General features: G+C 45.3%; 1 protein-coding gene across 5 annotated transcripts in view; it reads right to left on the reverse strand.

The window, feature by feature from the left end:
• The window catches only part of prdm5 (PR domain containing 5), a 368,385-nt gene that overhangs the window by 118,341 nt on the left and 230,060 nt on the right, over nt 1-19,984 (reverse strand). For all 5 annotated transcript variants that reach the window (XM_078543358.1, XM_078543346.1, XM_078543337.1 and 2 more), the window contains one exon: nt 16,478-16,571. In XM_078543358.1, the coding sequence (XP_078399484.1) occupies nt 16,478-16,571 (94 nt within the window). The remainder of the gene's footprint in view (nt 1-16,477; nt 16,572-19,984) is intronic.

Here is a 19,984-nt window from a genome sequence, read left to right on the forward strand (position 1 = left end):
CTGGAATGATTTACAAATGGCGGGCAGGATTCCTGCCCCCATTCCCAGTAACCTCCCATGTTTGCTGGCATGGGATAAGCATGTGAGTGGTGAGTCCAGACCCTGCACTCCTAAACTGGCCTGTTCCAGGGTCAGGTATCTCCTAACCCACCCCTGCAATTTTCATGGAGTCAAGCTAGCTTCTCCATGATGTGTGGCTCACAGATCTGAGAGGAGTAGTGAACCATAGTCTGGATTCAGGAACCTTTTAAAAGGTATGTTCAAAAGGTCTCACCCATGCAGGCCAATGTCAACTTATAGCTCTTCTATGCCCATTCGCCCACCTCCCGTGGCCCCTTATAGCCTACATGCCCTTCCATACCCATTCGCCCACTGTACACTTCTACAAAACCCCTTAATGTTCAGCTCAGAGGTTGGAAACTTCAACACCTGACAGAACTTGGACTTTCTGCACATGTGACAGGCCGGGAGCAGGCTGCACATACGCAGTTCTGCGTCTTTATGTTCTTCGGGCCCAGGACAAGCCCTGCGCACCAAAGAAAAAAGGAGGGCACGAGAAACTTAGGTCAGGCGACCGGGTGCGGAGTGCCATAGCCGGCAAGTGTCCCAGGCAGGGGACAGAGACAGGGGACAGGGAGAGGTCCAAAAGAAAGCCCCAGGTAGGAGACAGAAGTAGGCCCCAGTTAAGTTCAGTTAAAGGAAAGGAGCAGAGAAACAGGCTCCAAGTTAGAGTAAGGACTGCAGGGAGCAGACTTTAAATAAAGAGGGCTCAAGAGAAGGTAATTGAAGGGGGTTGTTGGGGCAAGGTTACCCCTTTGGAGCAGTAGCGCTCTGCTCAACACAGCTGAAGATCTGAAGCTGTGTATGTAATTTAGTGTTTGAGTACCTGCTTGGGAATACAGGGGATCGAGATTGAAACCCAGCTAAGACAAGATCGAAGCCTTGCAAGGTGGGCCCGTAGTTGATGCCATCTGAGTTCACAATTGAAGAGGGCTCAAGTGAAGCCCTGAAGATCCAAGAAGCTAGCCAAAGGTTGGTAACTCCATGCTGTGGGCTATTGGGGCAAAGGTACCCCTTTGGAGCAATAATGTCTGTTTGGCGTGGCTGAAGAGCTGGAATTGTGCTTGTAAGTAAGTTGATGCTTGAGCGTATACGCGGGAATTCAGGAGAACGGAATCTCAGGAGACGAGATTAAAACCGTGAGGTTGGTTGAAGTCTTCCAAGTTGGAGCGACTTTTGGAGAGAATTCCAAGGTGAGATCTTCAAAAGTGAAGATTAAAAACCCTCCTAAGGGAGACGGAGTTTCAGTGAATGGGTTGACTCAGTGTTACGGACATCTGGATGGGTTGTTGAGAAATCCGTGGAATCTGTTTTCATTGCATTTGGCATTTATTGGGCAGTGTGGTGTGTTCAAACCACAGTTTGCCTATTATGTATCTCATAGTAATCCAGAATGTTATAGTATAAGATAGATATTGCAAATAATTGGCCACTTAAGGGCCTCAATATGGCAAGGGTGGGCTTCCTGTCTGAGGCCTTGCCCACCCCAGCGTAAAATCATTGCATGGTCAGGGTAGACAGGAACCCAAAGAGAAACCTGTCCCTTCAATTTCACGCTCTCACCATCCCCACCCCAACCCCTGGCCTAAAAACCGCCAGCAGGGGAGCATAAAATTCAGGTCAGAAGTTCGCTCCAGCTGCCAAAACAAACTCCCACACAAACAGTCCTTTTGAGCCTGAGCTCTCAGACAAGCCACATTATGCGCGCTTAGCCGAGAACCCAGACTTAAAAGGATTATCTGAGTGGAAGTTCATTTTGACAGCTGGAGAGAACGGTGGGGAAAACTGCTGATTTTTCTTGATTGCCATCTTTAAGTGGTTACAATGGTATTTTTCTGTGATATCTTTTGTCAATGTCTCAATTTTTACTTGCACAAGATTGAGAAATATGAAGTGTTTGAAGCCTCTGTTATTGGTCTCTTTGATTGGCACTTTTATGGAGTTATAAAAACAGTTTTTTTTTCAAAATAAGATTTAATTTTTCTTTTTAAAACAGTTCCACACTTCCCATTGTCACTATAAGCTTCATTGCTTCTGTATATAGTATATGCTGGTGAATGCATGTAAGGGCCATGAGTTGGCATGGAGGGCATAAGGGACCATGGGGGTGGGCAGGGACCATAAGCTGGCATGGAGGTAGCATGGGAAGTAGATGGGGGTGAGGGGGTGTGAGGAGTGAAGGATAGAGTGCTTAAAATGCCACAATACAACTGGGATCAAGTGCCATAACACCAAACCAGGCATTTTAACCAGCCCATCCTCCTCCATGGCTGCCTATGCTCCGCTTCCAGGGGGTAGCACACCCGACTCTACCTCGCCCCTGGAAATTTCCCCACTCAAGCTACTCACCTTGGCAGCAAAATTCCATGCCTGAGTCCCAGCAAAGTTCCATTCATAGCTTGTAAACGGACAGTACAACTTGAACCTGAATGTCAGAGACAGTCTTACTCCTAACCAGTTCCAACTAATGCCTTGTGGAGGTAAGTATGATAATGTAAAAACTGGCATTAAGCAAGCACAAATATAGTGCCGTCAATAGGATAATAATGAGTGAGCTGCTGTCTTCTGTCCTGGTGCCTCATTCTCAGGTTCTCTTGCCTCTGCTGCTGCTCTTCCTCTTCCATTATTGGGCAGAATAGGTATTTGACCATTGGGAAGGACACTACAGCCTCTGAATACATGGGAAGAGTTGTGGGGTGGTGTGGAGGTTGGGTCTGAAGAATTTCAAGAGCACTTAGAAAATTAGTATTAATCTCTAGAAATCGCAGTTGCCCCAATATCAGATGGCTTTGAGCTGTTAAATCATGCCAGTTTATCACTGGTGTGCATACAGGAAATTAACATGAACTGGTCATTTGCATGTGGGCAGAGCTATACAAATTATTTGCTGAGGGTTTGACAGATGCATCTGGGAGGCTGGGCAAATGATTGAGGAAATTCCTCTGTAGTGATGTTTTGGTGTAAGATTACCGTAAATGGTTGCTAATGAATTTCCTGAGAAAAAACACTGCTTGTTGCTCTTACACTGTGATAATGCTGAAATTTTCCAGGAAATTCTTGGACAGTTATTTCCAGTTGTTTCTAGATATGTGCATTACAAATCTTACTCTCAGCTTTTTCCAATAATTTATTACAGAAGCATTGACATTTGTACTGATCCACGCACACACACACACACACACACACACACACACACACAGTTACATATACTGATCTATCAAATATTTGCAGGGTGTTGTAGATATTCGCCACCCTTAAAGGCCACATAATAATATGCACGCCATTCTCTGGTTTGTCAGTCGAATCCCATTTGAGACTTGCAGACCTGATTTATGCTGTTCACTCCTGTCTCACTTTCTACCCAAGAAGTCTATAACATGCATCCGAATTATAACATTAAAATTGAATTTAAAATATTGACTGCCTAAGTACTTTTAAAAATTCCCATTGCATTTGGCTGCAGTTCTACTGCAGTGCATGTTTAGCTGAAATGATCTCTGGGCGAATGTCTTACCTATAAAGCAGAACATTTCTGATGTAGACATCCGAGTTCTATGCAAAAACACAATGAACAGAGAGGATAAATTTTCCCATGACAAATACAAATGTTTTATTCATATATTTTATCCTTGGTTAAACCTTCTAAGGAGCACTGTTCAAGATCTGCAGTCAATACAAGAGAGAAAAAAAATGAACAGAACAAAGCCAATCTTATGTCTCTGGCCCCATACTGGGTTCAAGAATGTTATCGTATTTTCTGCAATACAATTAGACATGGAACTTCTGAAGTCACTCATATTTTTGGTGCCTGATGTCATTCTATTTAGAAACACTAAGTTGGACACGTAAACAGCTTTCATCTCAGCAGCTGCTTGTGGTTGATGGCCATGATACAGTTTAGGTAAATTAGATTAAATACACATGTTGAATGGGGGGAATTTGTAAAAGCGGATGCAGCCTGAGTCAGTCTTAATAGCTATGCATGAAGAGCTGACACATATTAACATTTTAAGAATGACTTGCAAATGTGCACTATTATTTAGCAAATTTTGACGGATTAAAATTAAATCCCAAGAGCAATTGCTTGTAAATATTTTTTGATAGAAAAAATTCACATAAATTTTTAATTCTCTACTCTGATAAACATTTAATAGTTGACTGGAATTTTACATTCATTTTGAAATAAATATGTAAATTGATTTAAATTGTATTACAAGGTATTCACACTGGAATCATGAGAGATTGTAGAGTATTATTGTGGGTATCATTTGCAAGGTACCCACATTAATACTACTTTACAGCTAAGTCCTTTGAAATCCAATCTGACTGGCAGGGGGTAAAGTAGTTTGACTTACAGCCAACACACTGGCATCCTTTGACACTCACAAAGGGAAGTCAACATCTAAATATGTTTACACTGGCATAATACCAATGATGTGGCAAGTGTAAAGACAATAGTTAAATTGATCTAATACCAGTATGGGAGGGTGAAGAGTTTACACAGATGGGACAGCTCCAGAATGGAGTGCATGTAGTACCAGTAACATATTTTATTTATATCTGGCTTATACTGAATATTACAACATATGAAAAGTCATAAAAAAGAAAAGTTAATTTGGCATGTCAAAATTAATTTATTTTGCGCAATAACTAATTCTTTGTGGCATCTAGTTGAATTTTGATTAGCCCTAATGTTTTTGCCTTTACAAACCTCGCTCAGTTGATTATTCGAAATATTTATCACTCTGAATGGAGATTTATTTTCCCCATGCTTTCTGTTAACTCACTTACTTTTCACCCATTTATGTCTTATGATCTTGCTTTCCTGATTTATATTTTTAAATAATAACCTTATCTATATTATTTAATAGTTTATGCACTTTGAGGTCCACCTTAATTGCCTTCATTTGAGATTATAAAGCTTAAAAATCTCCTTTGCCCTTACAATCAGTCTTGTTGATCTTTTTTAACCCCTATTATAAATGCATATTTTTGTGACAAAACCTGGGCATGGTTCCACTATTGTCTGACCAGTGCATTGCAAAACTTTACCATAACTCCAGTAGACTTATACCAGCATATATTCTGCATTTATGCTCCCAACATGGAGCCTTGCAAGCTGAGCATTAAGCTATTAAGATATGAATTTGGACACCGAGATTAGTGGACAGAAAATTTCTTGTAGCTCAGTTACCTCTGATAATTTCTGATAACTGCTCGCAGTTCACAATGCTTTCCACCAGGAGCAGCATTTTATAAAACCTACCTCAATGATTGGCACATGCCATATGCTCCTCATTCCCTGGATTTCCTCGGCATGCTAAACCTAGATAATTATAGAAGGTTTACAGCACAGAAGGTGGTAATTTGGACCATCGTGTCTATGCAACCAAAATATAACTATCCAGCCTACCTCCACTTTCCCGCTCTTGGTCCGTAGCCTTGTAGGTTATGGGATTTCAAAAGCATATTCAGATATTTTAAAAAATGCAATGATGGTTTCTGCTTCTACTACTTTTTCTCGCAATGAGCTCAAAATCCCTAACACCCTATTAACGAAAAAGGTTTTTCTCAATTCCCTTCTAATCTTTTGATACGACATGGCAGGTGATATTTGCCAGGCTGGCCAAATCCCAAAGGGAAACTGGGTCATGCTACCACAACAATTTTGCAATTTATATTTATTTCGAGAAGGTTTGTGCACTGAAGTCAGAAGTGATGAGTCCACTCCCAACTTTTGAGATTTTAAAGATTAAATTAAAATATTTATTAGCTAAAAAGAAAAAGTAAACAGACAAGACTACAGCTACACAGTTACATTTAGTTTTATAACAGTTGTCACAAGACTTCTATTTAATTAGACTTCTGACTACACACCCCTTCCTGGCAATAGTCCAAATAGATTCTTAATCTATAAAACATCCAGCAATATTACTACAAGCACCCACTGTTGTTGTAAGGGAGGGATTTCACAGCTTCTTTCTCCCTTTCACATGAGAATAGAACCCCAAAGGCTTGTAACAAAGCCTCGGTTACTGGAACAGGAAACTCCCCCAGGGTGGCTAGAGGCTTTTCCCACAGGTCTGTTTCACACAGTGCATCTTTCAAGATCTCACATGGCCACTCCCCACACAGCTTCTTAAAATATATTTCCTCCCTTTTGACCTACGAATCCCATTGTTTCAAACTTTCTTTGGAAGTTACTTTCCCCAGAATACAAAAATTTTCATGTTATCATTATGGCCAGCACTTTTGGGTAATAACTTTGCCTTAGTTATCTTGCCAGTTGTAAACATCTTATCATGTCCCTTTGAAAATCAAACAACCTCTCAACTTATCTAAAAATGCAAATTCCATTCACACTGTATCTGTTAAGGCTTCATCCTAGCTTACTCATCTCCATTTCAAATGCCTGTTTTACACCTAACCACTTTTGATGATTCCAATCTTGCAGTCTGAATATCTGCAGTTTAATTAAACTAGACACACACACAAACATACATACAGTCCCCATACAAGTATGCTTTAAAGTATCCCACAGCAATATTAGGGAAAAAATGATCTTTCCTTTACATCTTTTGTCAACTATTTTAAATCTATGTATTTGGTTATTGATTTCTCTGCTATCGGAAATAAGTCTTTTTTCTCCATTCTATTTAGGCTCTTCATAATTTTATATACCTCAATCAACTCCCTCCCCTCAGCCTTTTCTGTTCCAGCCTATCCAATCTTTGTTCATAGTTAAAATTCACCATTCCTGGCAACACCCAAGTGCAATGAGAGAAACATTAACCATTAGCATCCACAATGTAAAATCCGTTCAGTGAATATTAAGGTCTTACAATTTTTTTGCTCTGGTGTAAAATGGTGTTAAATGTAATTTGTTGTGCTACAGCCAAACTGCATATCCCAACAAAATGTTTTTGCAAATCTCCTGATATATCCTCTACACAGTTTTTCTTACTTTTCTATTGGATATGAAAATTAAGTTTGTTGACAAGTCATTTTTTTCCCTTTATTTTTGTTTGATCATGGGCTGTGGTCATTGCTGGCAAGGCCAGCATTTATTGCACATCCATAATTGTCCTCGAGGAGGATATGCAGGATTGAAATTAATGGAGTCCAAGCAATGAGCTCATGCAACTCCAATCAACACTTCTTGCTAGCCAAGCATGACTTCTCTCACAAGTGGACTCTTTTTTATTTTCACATGAAAATTACAACATTATTTTTAATATTTCCTCACCTTCAGGCCCAAATACACATTATAAAGTAGGTTTTATTAGAACAAAGTAATGCTTCAGTCATTTTTGTCATGATGTTAGTACTGGAACTTTCATCCATACCAAAATTAGAAGGTGTGGCGCCATTTTACCAACTTCTGCGACGATGGTGCCATTCAAAGGGCGGAGTAGAGGGATAGGAAGTGGTGGTGGATTCCAAGGCCAAAAGCCATTGAGTGAAGCCACAGAAGATGGGCATTGACTTGATCTTGAAACACAGGGAAAAGACCTGAAGTTGGGAGAGATTAGTATCAGGGCTTGAAGCTGGAAAATAGGGCTGGATGGAGGATTATGGAACTATGGTAGCAGTTCCATCCATATTTTGTTTATGATTGGTCCTTTTTGCAACTAACAGATCAGAAATCACATCACAAAATTGTTTATGGGATCTGATTACATGGTTCCTAGTACTAGAATCCGAAGTGTTATGTAGAAAGAGCAGAAGTCCCTGAGATCAGATTGAAAGAAACCACACTGCAATCTACATCTCTACAATCATTCATCCTGCATTATTATTGACATAACAATTTCAGTAAAAGTAGAAATAACCTGATGGTGAGGATGTGGGAAACACAAGATGTTTGAACCATGTGCAACATCCAGAAAGTGCACTTATTTCAGAGACAGATGCTTACAGGCAGCATGTCCCCATTTGGTCCAAATTTTAACTACTTCCAACCTGGCAGAAACTGCGAGGAGGTGGCAGTTGAAGTAAAATAAGTCACTCATTCCCACTGGTCCTGCTTCCTCCTGGTTTTTTTGAGCAGGCAAGCAGGGAGGAAGCAGCTCATCAGAACATGATCTGGAATTTCAACCCGAGGCCTGAGGTTGGCCAGTGCTAGCTTCCATGTGAGGCAACACATGTCATGACCCAAACTCTGGCCAGAAGAGGCCAGAATGTATTAACTTTATTTTTTTTCCGATTTATTTTGTGCGCCAGAAGGGACAGGAGCTCCAGTCTCTCAGTTTCCCCCATCCTCCAAGATCACAACCCTGAACTCTTAGTGTCCAATTCCCTCTCGCCAACCCTCAGATGGCTGCATCTCCCAATCTCCGAAATGCTGCTTCTGTACTTCTAATCATGGTCCCAAGCTTTCTCCACAAGAAACTGCCAAGGGCCCTCCTCATGAGTTCCTGGCTGTGACCTTAGGCTGCTTGTGTGTGTGCCTGCCCGCCAGCCATACAGTCAATCTGGCTGGCTGTCAGGCAGGAATCTGCAGCAGATTATTAAAATAAGACCCTATCATTAAGCTCAGCAGGGCCTCCACGTCTCCTGCCAGGCTTTCCCTGCATTGCCACACTCCACACACCCTCCCATTAATCTTCGAGCCTTTGTTTCTGCAAAGATTTTATGCTAGTAACCTACTTGAGTATGCAAGAAAGCTTATTGTTCTTTAGGGAGGCACAATGCAATGGTGAGCATTGAAAGTGATGCACCCAATGACCATAAAACAAACCGGGTCCTTAACGTTAGGTTAGTAAACCAGTATCATATTCCATTTTCAATTGACCAAATCAAAGCAATGCAGTAATTCTAAATATTACTGATCAAATGTAGTACCATACCTAAGAAATATAGAAGATCAGTGCTCCTCTAAATTAAAGCAAGCATATTCTCACTTTTGGGTCTTATTGCCCCACACACTTGTTTCCAGATTTGCATTCTACCAGGGATTCTCAGTTGGGGTTCCATGGTCCTCGGGGTATACAAACAGGTTTCAAGTTGTCTATCAAATCAGCATTTGTCAAGAATAAAATCTTTAAAATCCCGTTGTGCAGTAAAAATTGTATTATGCTATTCCTGGCATGCACTGGGAGTACACTTCATGACAGTGCACACTCCCAGCATGATGCGAAGCTCAAGATGAGAAAGAGAAGTTTAAAAAGAAAGTGCTTCTGTCACCATCACTGATGGTGGGGGAAAGCTTGTGCCCCCTCTCCTCCCTCAGATCCATTAGTGACAATTGGCAGCAGTTTCCCTCCCAGCAAGGCCTGCGACCTGCACTCTCCTGGCCACAATGTTGAAATCAGATAAATGGAACAAATCAGTGGGCTTTGATGTTCGGTGTGTGGGGTGCTACAGACAGGGGAGAAAGGCAAAACTCAACTCCTTTATTTTCTCACCGTCTGTAAGCAGAGGTGTTTTAATTTTTGAAATAGGATGTGGCATGTTTCCCAAATCCTCTGTTTGTGAGGTCAATTTTTAAAAGTGACTTGCAGAAAACTCTCTTTAGGGTTAGGTCAGTATAGCTTATTCAGGCATTTAAACCCAGGGAATAGTCGCAACTTCTCACACACACACAAGAACACAGTAAGACGATAGGAGGAGTTTTTACAACTATGAATAACTTAAAAGAAAAAAGCACCACAAATGTGGATATCAGTTCACGTAATTGCCAGAGTACAGAAAGTCAGAGTCCAGTGAGGCTTCCTTCACAGAGGAGCTACAGTTCAGCGAGCTGAAGCAGGATTTTGCAGAATTCTTTTAAAGTTCATGGTGATACAGTGAGATAAGGTCACTGGACAGAGACTTGGTCCACTCAGCAGATGATGTCGGAATTTTCCGGAGAAACAGACTCCGCGGAGGCTTAGGCTTGATACAGGCTGTTGGTCAGCCTAGAGTCCTGCTTTGATGTTTGCAGGCCGGAGTTTAAACAGCAGACTGAGTTGCAAATCTTGAAATGTAATATTAAAACTTTCCAAAGGTCAGGAGCTTAGGTCATGTGACATTGCCCATTAATGAGTCAGTTGCAGGCTAACAAGCAGTTTCTACGGGCAGAATTTTCTGGCTGATGTGCGGGTGGCGGAGCCCGCACGTCAGCGCTTAAAATGTCACGTGCTGATATCGCGCGAGCGTCCTCACGTCAGTGCGCGGCATCACGATATTTCGGTCGGCGGGCGCACTCAGCAGCGCTCGCCCGCCATTAATTGAAGGCATTATGGCCCTTAACTTGCCAATTGTCGAGGATTTTGAGGGGCCCGTGCGAACTTCAGCCAGATTTTTTAATACAACTCATGCAATGTCGGGATATGTGGACTCAGAGGGGTTATTCATGTTTTCCACAAAGTTTTAATTGCAAAAAGTGTTTAAAAGTTGCCTGTTTGATTGTTAGCAGTTCTCATCGATTTCCAAGAGCTTTTTGTGTACTTTGAAACCAGTCTGCAGGCAGTAATCTTTCTCGGGCCTGCAGCTTTCCGGGGGCCTCCATTTAGCCTGGGAGTATGGATTCGGACATCTCCACTGGAGGCAGCTCCTCTGAGGAGGAAGGGAGGGATAGAATAATGAGGAGGCCAGGACTGGACAATCAGCCTCCAGGGGGCCACCTTTGGGAGGCCAGGCGCAGGCACAAGGGGCGCAGGGCCAAGAGGTTGTCCAAGGTGGAAGGGGCCGCAGAAGATGCCACTATCCTGCTGCCAGGATATACAGGCGGCAAAGCAGCTACCTCCATATGACTGAGGTGCAGTGCCTGAAGGAGGCTCCGATTCTCAAGGGAGACAGTCAACTATATCTGTCAGATGATTGGCCCTGAGATCTCCCCTAACTGTGTGGGTGGACACCCCATGCCAGTGGCTCTGAAGCTCACAGTTGCCCTCAACTTCTATGCCTCTGGCTCCTTCCAGGGCTCGGTGGGTGATCTTTGCGGTGTCTCCCAATCAGCTGTCCACACTTGTGTCAAGCAGGTTACAGACGCTCTGGTGAGACGGGCATTGACCTTCATCCACTTCCGCTGAGACCAGGCAAGTCAGGCACAGCGAGCCAGAGGCTTCGCAGCCATTGCTGGCTTCCCCCGCGTCCAGGGTGCTATAGACTGCACAAATGTGGCCATCAAGGCGCCAGCAGGTGAGCCCGGTGCCTTCGTCAACAGGAAGGACTTCTACTCCATGAACGTGCAGATAGTGTGTGATCACAGGATGCTGATTCTACAAGTCTGTGCAAGGTACCCAGGCAGCTCCCACAATGCCTACATACTCAGACACTCACAGGTGCCGGGGCTCTTCAGTGCTCCAGCCCAGCTGGATGGATGGCTGCTGGGTGACAAGGGCTATCCCCTCAGAAGGTGGCTCATGACGCCTCTCCACCGTCCAAGAACAGAAGCTGAGCAGTGATACAATAGGAGCCAGGGCACCACAAGGACTGTGGTGGAGAGAACCATCGGTCTTCTCAAGATGCGTTTCCATTGCCTGGACAGCTCAAGGGGTGCACTTCAGTAACCCCCAGATCGTGTCTCAGTGATAGTGGTAGCATGCTGCGCTCAGCACAATCTTGCACTGGAAAGGGGGGATGCAGTTGACGATGAAGACCTTGACGCAGTGGATGAGGCTGCACATGATGAATCCAGCAGTGGCTCAGAGGATGAGGAAGCACAGGGCGATGATGAGGGGCAGCACACCAACCCGCTACTACACCAAGGAGGCAGGGACAACTGGGCCACTTTAATCCAACAAACCTTCAGCTAGCTCCACACACATGGATCTGCAGGACCAGCATTGCCTGGTGCTTCCACACGCAGCACTTAGGTGCTACATCTTCCACCTCATCAGCTGCAACTAAGGGCTTAGTACAGAAACATCAATGTCCACTCAAACACTCATGAGATGTCTGTGAAACATACAAATGCAGCACAAGGGAAACACCCTCAGCTATGGTCAGAAAAGTGGTCTTTATTCTGTCCAACATAAAACAGAAACGTAAGTATTTGTTCCCTAATCTAAGGCTAACCCAAATCACCAGTGACATACCCGTGGAGTGCCGAACATGCCTTATGCTTACGTTTGCGGGTGCTACGTCTAGGTGCCGCCCCATCGCTCGGAGTGGCTTGTGAGACAGCCTGCTGACTCTGCTGTCTGTTGGCCTCGATGACCTTGGCGGGCGTCCTCTGGCCCATGGAGCCTGTGATGGCCCCGCCTGGGAGGGAGTGGCCAGTTCCAGAACTGGCACCTCCCCAGTTGTCGCAACCTCAACGGATGCACTAGCAGTGGGGCAGAGGAGCTGCTGCCCTCACCTGGAGCGCTCTGAGAGGAACTCGCAGAGACGACAGGCAGCTGCTGCGCCAACGTGAGGTCACATTGGACCTCCCTGCTCACCCCAGATGGATGGGCACCGAGCGCCAACAATTGGTGCCCAGAACATTTCCCACATTGGGAATGACCACCTGTGGCCATTAACGCTGTGAGGGCTTGAAGGTCAGAGCGTAACCCAATCAGATGAGTCTCCATCTGATCAAAGCCCCTCTCCATGAGAGTCGCCGATCTCTCAGTGGAGGAAGCCTGAAGCTCTGTCCTGAGGTTCATGCCTTTACTTACACTCTGCCTGGACTCCTCCATCGCAGAGACCAACTGAAGCATACCCTCATGCAACCCTGCCAGATGCAAATGCGATTCCTGCCGCTTGCCCTGCAGCTGCTGCCTTGGTGACAACTCCAGAGGCACATCATCAGTGCCGGACTCAGCATGTGCCTGGTTCCCTGCAGCCCTCCGGCTGCTGGCGCCATCAGCACTCTCTGTCCCTGCCATCTCCTCCAGCGATTGTGAAGTGCCCTCTCCACTGTGACCCAGGACATTAGCCGACATTAAATTCCCCACCCAAGTATTTGTGTCTGCGCTGGTGCCTGGCTGACTGAAATGATGTACCGCAAGTTGCAAGTCTTGGCCCTCAGTTGTGGAGGGAGGGCTCCAGTGTCTTTGGACGCGGCCATGAGGTAGTGATGCTGAAGTTAACAACAAGGACAGTGCATCAGTTAGCGTACAGTCAGTTAAACCTTTCATCCCTTTCCCCTCAAGCCTCATAAGTCACTCGCCCTTCAAGACCCTCAGGAGAAGAACATTGGTGGGGTGGAAAAGAGCCAAGAGGAGGCCCAAACATTAGACGTGCATACTGACAGGCAGGTCTGATGGCCTCAGGAATGCCACATGGCATGTTATGTGTCATTGGAGTGGGGAGAGTGCAGGGGTACCTGACCAGGATGCATGCTGGCCTGGATAATTGTGGGGCTGAGGAAACATCGCAAATACTTGTGACCTTTGCCGTGGAGCACAGGAGATTGACAGGTCACATAATTGGCCTTCATTCAGTTAGGAGGGGCATAGGCCGGGTGTGCAGAAGGCAACATTTCCCCTTGGCGCAGGGATGAGTAACCTGGTGGCATTTATTTAAGTTGAGTGCCATGAGGTTCACAGCTGAGGTGCTGAGGACCTTTTGGACAGAGTAATGTGGGGCGACTGGCTGAAAGGATGGTGGAGGTTCCAAACCCCCTAAGATGCTATAAGTCTTTGGCTGTGCAGCAGTGATGCCATGGCATGTTAGGCCATGGGGATAGTGGTCACAAATGGGATAAGGTGACTTTGGAAGGTGATGGAGATGCGCATACTCAAGGGGACGAGGGGCCTTTGTGTATGACCCACATGTCAAAGTGTCTCAGTCTGTGAATGAGCAGTGTTGTAGCATTAACGATTGCAGCAACCATCAGTGCTTTGGATGGTGGGCAGACAGAGTGGATGGGACTGTGGACCTCAAATACCTGGCCGCTGCACCCCAGCCTCGCCGCCACCTGCCGCCCTGGCCGCCTGCCTCCTCCCCAGCTCCATGGCCTGCTCCTCAAAGGGTGTGAGGCACTGGAGCAGGGGGTGCCCACCTCCAGTCCTCTGGTGCTCCCTCTGATTGTGCTCAGTTTTTGCCTGCAGAACAGAGAAGAGGATTTATTGGGGCTTATCGCTCATGTACTCTGCACGCGCACGCCGCACCCCAACCACAGTGGTCCATCTGAGGCCTCCAGCGGCTCCTGTCCACACTACTGGTGAACAGTCTCCAGAAGATAGTACGGCTGCTCCCAACCCCCTCCCCCAATGGCCACCTTGGACACATTCGACGTCCATCACTAAAATAGCACACGGGTCTTAGCGCCCATAGCAAGGAGGCACAACTAGGTGCAGCGCCGAGGCCAGCAGATGGGTCTTGGCCACGACACCTTGAGGCTCCCCTTCCACCATCTCATCACCATCAATATGACATGTGTTGGAGTTCTGAGTATGTGTCTAGCTGTCTCCCCTGCAGGTTGCCCTCAGACTACTCAAATGTGACAAACACCAACATATGCTGCAGGGAAAACCCATCTTCTCCTCAACCACTAAGGCTGATGTAAGCATGGTCACTATCCGTTTGCCCACCCAGCGTGTGCCAAATGCCCAATGCAGTAACGACAACAAGATATGGAGGGGGGGGGGGGGGGGCCCTCAAAGGTTAAGGCTACCTGCTAGGTCAAATGGCCAAGACAGACATGGTACTCACCCTTCCAGAGCGCAGCAGATCATTGAATCTCTTGCAGAACTGCGTGCCTGTGCGCCGTACATTATCATGGGCGCTTACAGCGTCACCCACCTCCTCCCACGCCTACCTGGTGACATGGGGGGCCCTCCTCCTCCCATCCTCTGGATACAATACATCCCGATGGCTGGACACCTCTTGGAGGAGGACAGCATGGCATGCATCAGAGAAGCAAGGAGCACACTGGCACCACCACCCCCCTCTGGCCTCTCCAGCAGCCTGCCCCCCCTCCTCCTGCTCATGCTCCTGTCCTGTGACAGCTGCGTCTCTCTCTCTCCGAGTGGCCATGGTGCACTGCCTCAAGCAGGCTGCCTAGCCACTCTTTATTCAGACTGCCAGTTCCCCATTGGAACCGGCAGTCTGAGCACGCCCGCCTCCGCGACTATTTTCCCGTTCTCCATGGGAGTCGCTAACCCGTTGGACGGGCCTTAATTGGCCCGACCGCGGAAAATGGCAGTGCGGCCCGTTTCGGCGGTGGCAATCAGCCGCCCGCCCGTCAAGGGCAAAATTCTGGCCTATGTCTCTGGTCAAAATCCACTGTTTACCTTGGAGATAAATGGGTGGCTTTTAGTGCCTCTGCAGGTATAATGAGTTTCAATGGCTTCCCCTTTGTCATAGGACCAGACTGGGGAGACTGATCATCTGCTGGTCCCTAAGTTTGTTGATTATAATGTATCCTCACAATGAGAGGTGCGAGATGCCACAAGGATGAGGGTTGAGCTTGTGTCATGTAACTGCTGTTGGAAAATTTCCAGAAACTGTAGCCAACTTCAGAATCATGTGACCTGTACAGCTATCTTTTGGTTCAGCAAAGTCCACTTTTCAAATAAGCAAAAGGATAAGATTTGAATAGAAGTATATGATCTCTTTCATGTCTTGGGACATGACAGGGGTAATGGGCCAAGAATTAACCAAAGGCTTTCAGCGAATATTAGGCTGATTTCATCATTTGCTCTTTATACGACTGACTACAGCTTGTCCGAGAGAGTTGCTAATGAGCCAAGCGTGGCATGGACAGCTGATCAAATTGCTTGCTGGTACCACTGCTGGGAGCTCACGGTCCCAGGTCTAAGTTACAGGAATAGCACTCTTGCAAGGTGTGGATGGCCTTGAACATTGAATGTTTTTATATATTATAAACATCATGTTGTTTTGAGGAGTGAGCCTGGAGTTTAGGTACACATTGCTTATGGTGATCCATCTGATTTTATGTTGTGGGATCTTGCTGTGTGTGAATTTGCTGTTGGCTTTTACCAGGTCAGAGGAGCAACTCTGTACTCGCAACAAGTGTCACATTAAGTAAGCAAAACAAAAATAATACATATACTTTTAATTGTATAACTAATTTTTCCACAGGAAAAATACTTCTGGTGTTCTCGAGAGGTCTGTGGAACTGTTATAACATGGGAGGGGGTTCCCTCAGAGTGCAAAATGATTGAGAACCCGTTCTGCCATATCCACACATAAAAACAAAAACTCAGATTTGTTATAACTGTTTCATTATCTGGTCAAATGGACTGTCATATTATTCTTACCAGAATGCTGGAATGGAATTCATCACTCAGCTGATAGCTGCAAATTCAGATCAGTCTGATTTTCCCCACTAATAATAAGATGCATCTGTTTTCCAATTGCCATTTCCCCCTAATAGTTAAACCAACGTTGGAAGTGGGTTGTTTGGGACTTACTGCAAGCTCATGGCCACACATTCCATCATGCAGCATGTCAAACAGCAGCTTATTGTGCTCCCATGCTCTTAAGTAAAGCCAGTGTTTAACTTAGGTGAATCTCCCCAATTCTGCTCAACATGTACCTGTGTGGCTTCGAATGTGCACACGTAATGTTCCATTGCTGGCAAATTTCTGGCCACAATATGGACAAATCTTCTCCTTCTCTCCAGTATGTGTCTGAAAGACAAAAGGTATGCAGCATTCAGTTCAAATGGCATTCTACGAACATGCTGCAGCAAGCACTGGCTGATAGGGGACAAATCTGATGTTAGTTTTTCTGCATTTTGATATTTCATTTGCCTGCAGTATTTACATCATCAGCTTAATCAACCTTTGTAGTTTGCAGCACAAACATGAAACAACACTAAATATGAACTAATGCTGGGATGAGGAATTGATATGGCCTCCTCCTGAGGCACACCATTACAGATGCCAATCTTCAACCGAAGTGTAGCAGCATCCAAAATAAAAATCAACGGGGTTAAATGAGTTGTGATGTCAAAAATACAGTGGCAATTTCAATTTTTCTCATAAGATATGCAAAATAATTCACAACTGTAATGTCATTTCAACCGGAACCTAATTTCTGAGCCTCATAACAAAGATGTACATCCAGAAGTGCTTATTACACAAACAGCAGTTTCTTCTTTCTCAGACCAAACATATTTGCTCCAATTTTACTCTGCTATAGATGACAGATTTGAGACAAATTGATTGCATATACAATAATGCACCTAAATATGATAACATATTGGCAGGATACACCTATAAAATGTCAGTAAATGATTAGAAATAAACCTTCTGAATTTGATTCTAACAAAAAGTTTCTCTAAATGCATTTTTCTTCACTGTGGCTTCCCTATACAGTATTTTTGAACCCTCTCTGCCCCAACCAAATGTCACCACAAAAACCAGATGCTTTGGCTTCAGGACCCGGATGCAAGGAGTAAATGAGGGTCCCGAGCTCGCACTTTCGGACAGTGAGACCGGCTCAGCAATCTTCCACATGGCAGCGTCCTAATTGGCCACCTTCACATTCACCATCCTATTAAGGACAGCAGGCAGGCTTTCGATACTGCAGTCCAAATCTAAGACCTGCAGCTCTTGGGAGTTGGTAGCCTCACCGGGTGAGTTGGGCGCTGTTGAGGCAGATTACAGACCACAAGGGCACCTCAACATAGAGGTGCCCTCGCTGGGCTGCACAGCAGCAAAGAAGTAAACAGAATCTATGCTGGCAGGTCCAGTGGACTGGAGGGGAAACCTCTCCACTGGATCCAGATTGGCCACAAATACTACCTTTCATTCTTGCAGCCCCATCAATGGGGCTTGGGCTCCAATGACCCCCTGGTCTGTCACAGGGGAGGGCCACTTCCATTCAACTGGCAGCCTCCATCGGCAGCAAAATGATGGCGAGACTGCAGAATCACCCCTTGTTAGGGTGTTAACCAGAATAATTGGCTGCCTGTCTCCAATCTGCTTCATAGCCTGCCCTTGGGAAAGTTCTTCAGTGGCAGAAATGCATCAGGGATCCATCCCGATGTGGCTTCCTCACCTCCAAGCCCATTATCACAGGACTGGGAAAATTCGGCATTTCAGTCAATATTTTCCCCTTCTACTTCAAGATTTCCAGCCTATTGGCACATCTAACATTCCATCAAAATTGTGGGTATAAAACAGGAGTTCTGCTGGGTGAAGCCAGCCCTCCAACCCTGCCGCCTTGTCACATCACAAGCCTTGTATGGCGTAAATGATATTTTCATATACCCCAGCCTAACAGAAATTACATTTGGAACATCTTCAGCATGAAGATCTGGGGCAGGATTTTCCCTTCGTCGGGCCTGGGAGCAGCCATGAAACAGACCGCCACCCATGATTGGGCCCCAACTGCAATTTCACCAATTAATGGTCAGCCAACGTGAAACATGTGCTGGTAACCTCAGTGCTGCCAAGGTGGGGGCGGGAGGAGCGCGAGCGCTGAAGTCTGCACATGCGCGGGTGAGAGGGCACTTAAAGCTCCCTGAAGGCACAGCTGCCTCAGGGGGCTGAAGAATTTTACAATGAAAAATAGAAATTTTAAAAATAAGGGAAACGTGTCCCCACATGTGACTCAGTCACATGAACATAATAAAAATGATGTTTAAAAATGTTCATTGTTTTTTTAAATTATTGTTGGGAACTACATCCCGCCTGTGGATGAGGATTCCTAAAAAGCGTAAAGGCTATCTGGCGTATTCGTCCGCCCGTCAACCGTAAGGTTGGACGGGCAGCGAAAAATACAAATTACTTGTTGGTTTAATGGCCTTAATAGGCCTATTAATTGTCGGCGGGCGCGCTGCCAACTCTCGCGTGCACCCGCCAACCGAAATGTGCGATAACGTTGGGACGCTCACCTGACATCATCGCACACTATTTTACTCCCGATCAGGTCAGGTGTGCGCCCACCCGTGAGACGCAAAATTTTGCCCCTGGTGTTGGTAGGTCTCACTTGATTTTCCCCTTCCACTTATTTCCGCAATATACCCAAGGCCTTAAAGAAACTAATATTTATTGTATTATGGTGAGGACGGTGGAAGGTCAAGGTCGGAATGTTACAGCCCTGTCTTGACGGGGGTGGGGGGGGGGGGTGGGGGGTGGGGGTGTGTGTGGTGGTGTGTGTGTGTGTGGCCGTAAAATACAGCCAATTGTTCAGCAGTCCACTGACTTTGGTAGTACTGTAAAATCCCATTGGCATAAGATTCCGCTCCACAAGTGTTAGAGTATTTTAAGGATTGTTACTTTGGCTTGGAGCTTGGTTTGTTGGATTATTAAAAAGCGTAACTATTAAACATTTGGCTTCAGGAGCTAGTTTCAAGTCAAGACTTCAACTAAGGTGGTGAATTCATAGAGGGCTAGTTTAAAAGAAGTTCCATTTACCTTGGCATTTTTATTGTCATCTTCATGGAAACGGAAATACTACTCATTCCTAATAGCAAATGAAATCTGACACATAATTCATTTTTAATGACCCCTGAAGCTACAGATGCTAAGAGAGTTCCAACATTATGTGAGCAGTGCAGGGCATGTAAATCATATCGTTCAAAACGGAAATATTGTACAAATTTAAGCTTTTGGATTTATGTTTGTTATAAGAATTATTTGTTTAAAAATACATTTCAATTTGTAGATTTCAGTTTAAAAAAGCTGCCAAATCTCTCTTCTAAGTATTAATTAACCTACGAACATACAAATTAGGAGCAGGCGTAGACCACTCGGCCCCGCGAGCCTGCTCCGCAATTCAAGATTATGGCTGATCTGATTGCAACCTCAACCCTACATCCCTGCCTACCCCTGATAACCTTTCAACCCCTTGTTAATCAAGAATCTATCTAGCTCTGCCGTAAAAATATTCAAAGACTCTGCTTCCACTGCCTTTTCCGGGAGAGAGTTCCAAAGACTCTCGACCTGCTGAGAGAAAAAAATTCTCCTCATCTGTCTTAAATGAGCAACCCTTTATTTTTAAATAGTGACCCCTAGTTCTAGATTCTCCCACAACAGGAAACATCCTCTCCACATCCACCCTGTCAAGACTGCTCAGGATCTTAAAGGTTTCA

The sequence above is a fragment of the Cetorhinus maximus genome, chromosome 1 (assembly GCF_964194155.1).
Source record: "Cetorhinus maximus chromosome 1, sCetMax3.hap1.1, whole genome shotgun sequence".
Lineage (NCBI taxonomy): Eukaryota > Metazoa > Chordata > Chondrichthyes > Lamniformes > Cetorhinidae > Cetorhinus > Cetorhinus maximus.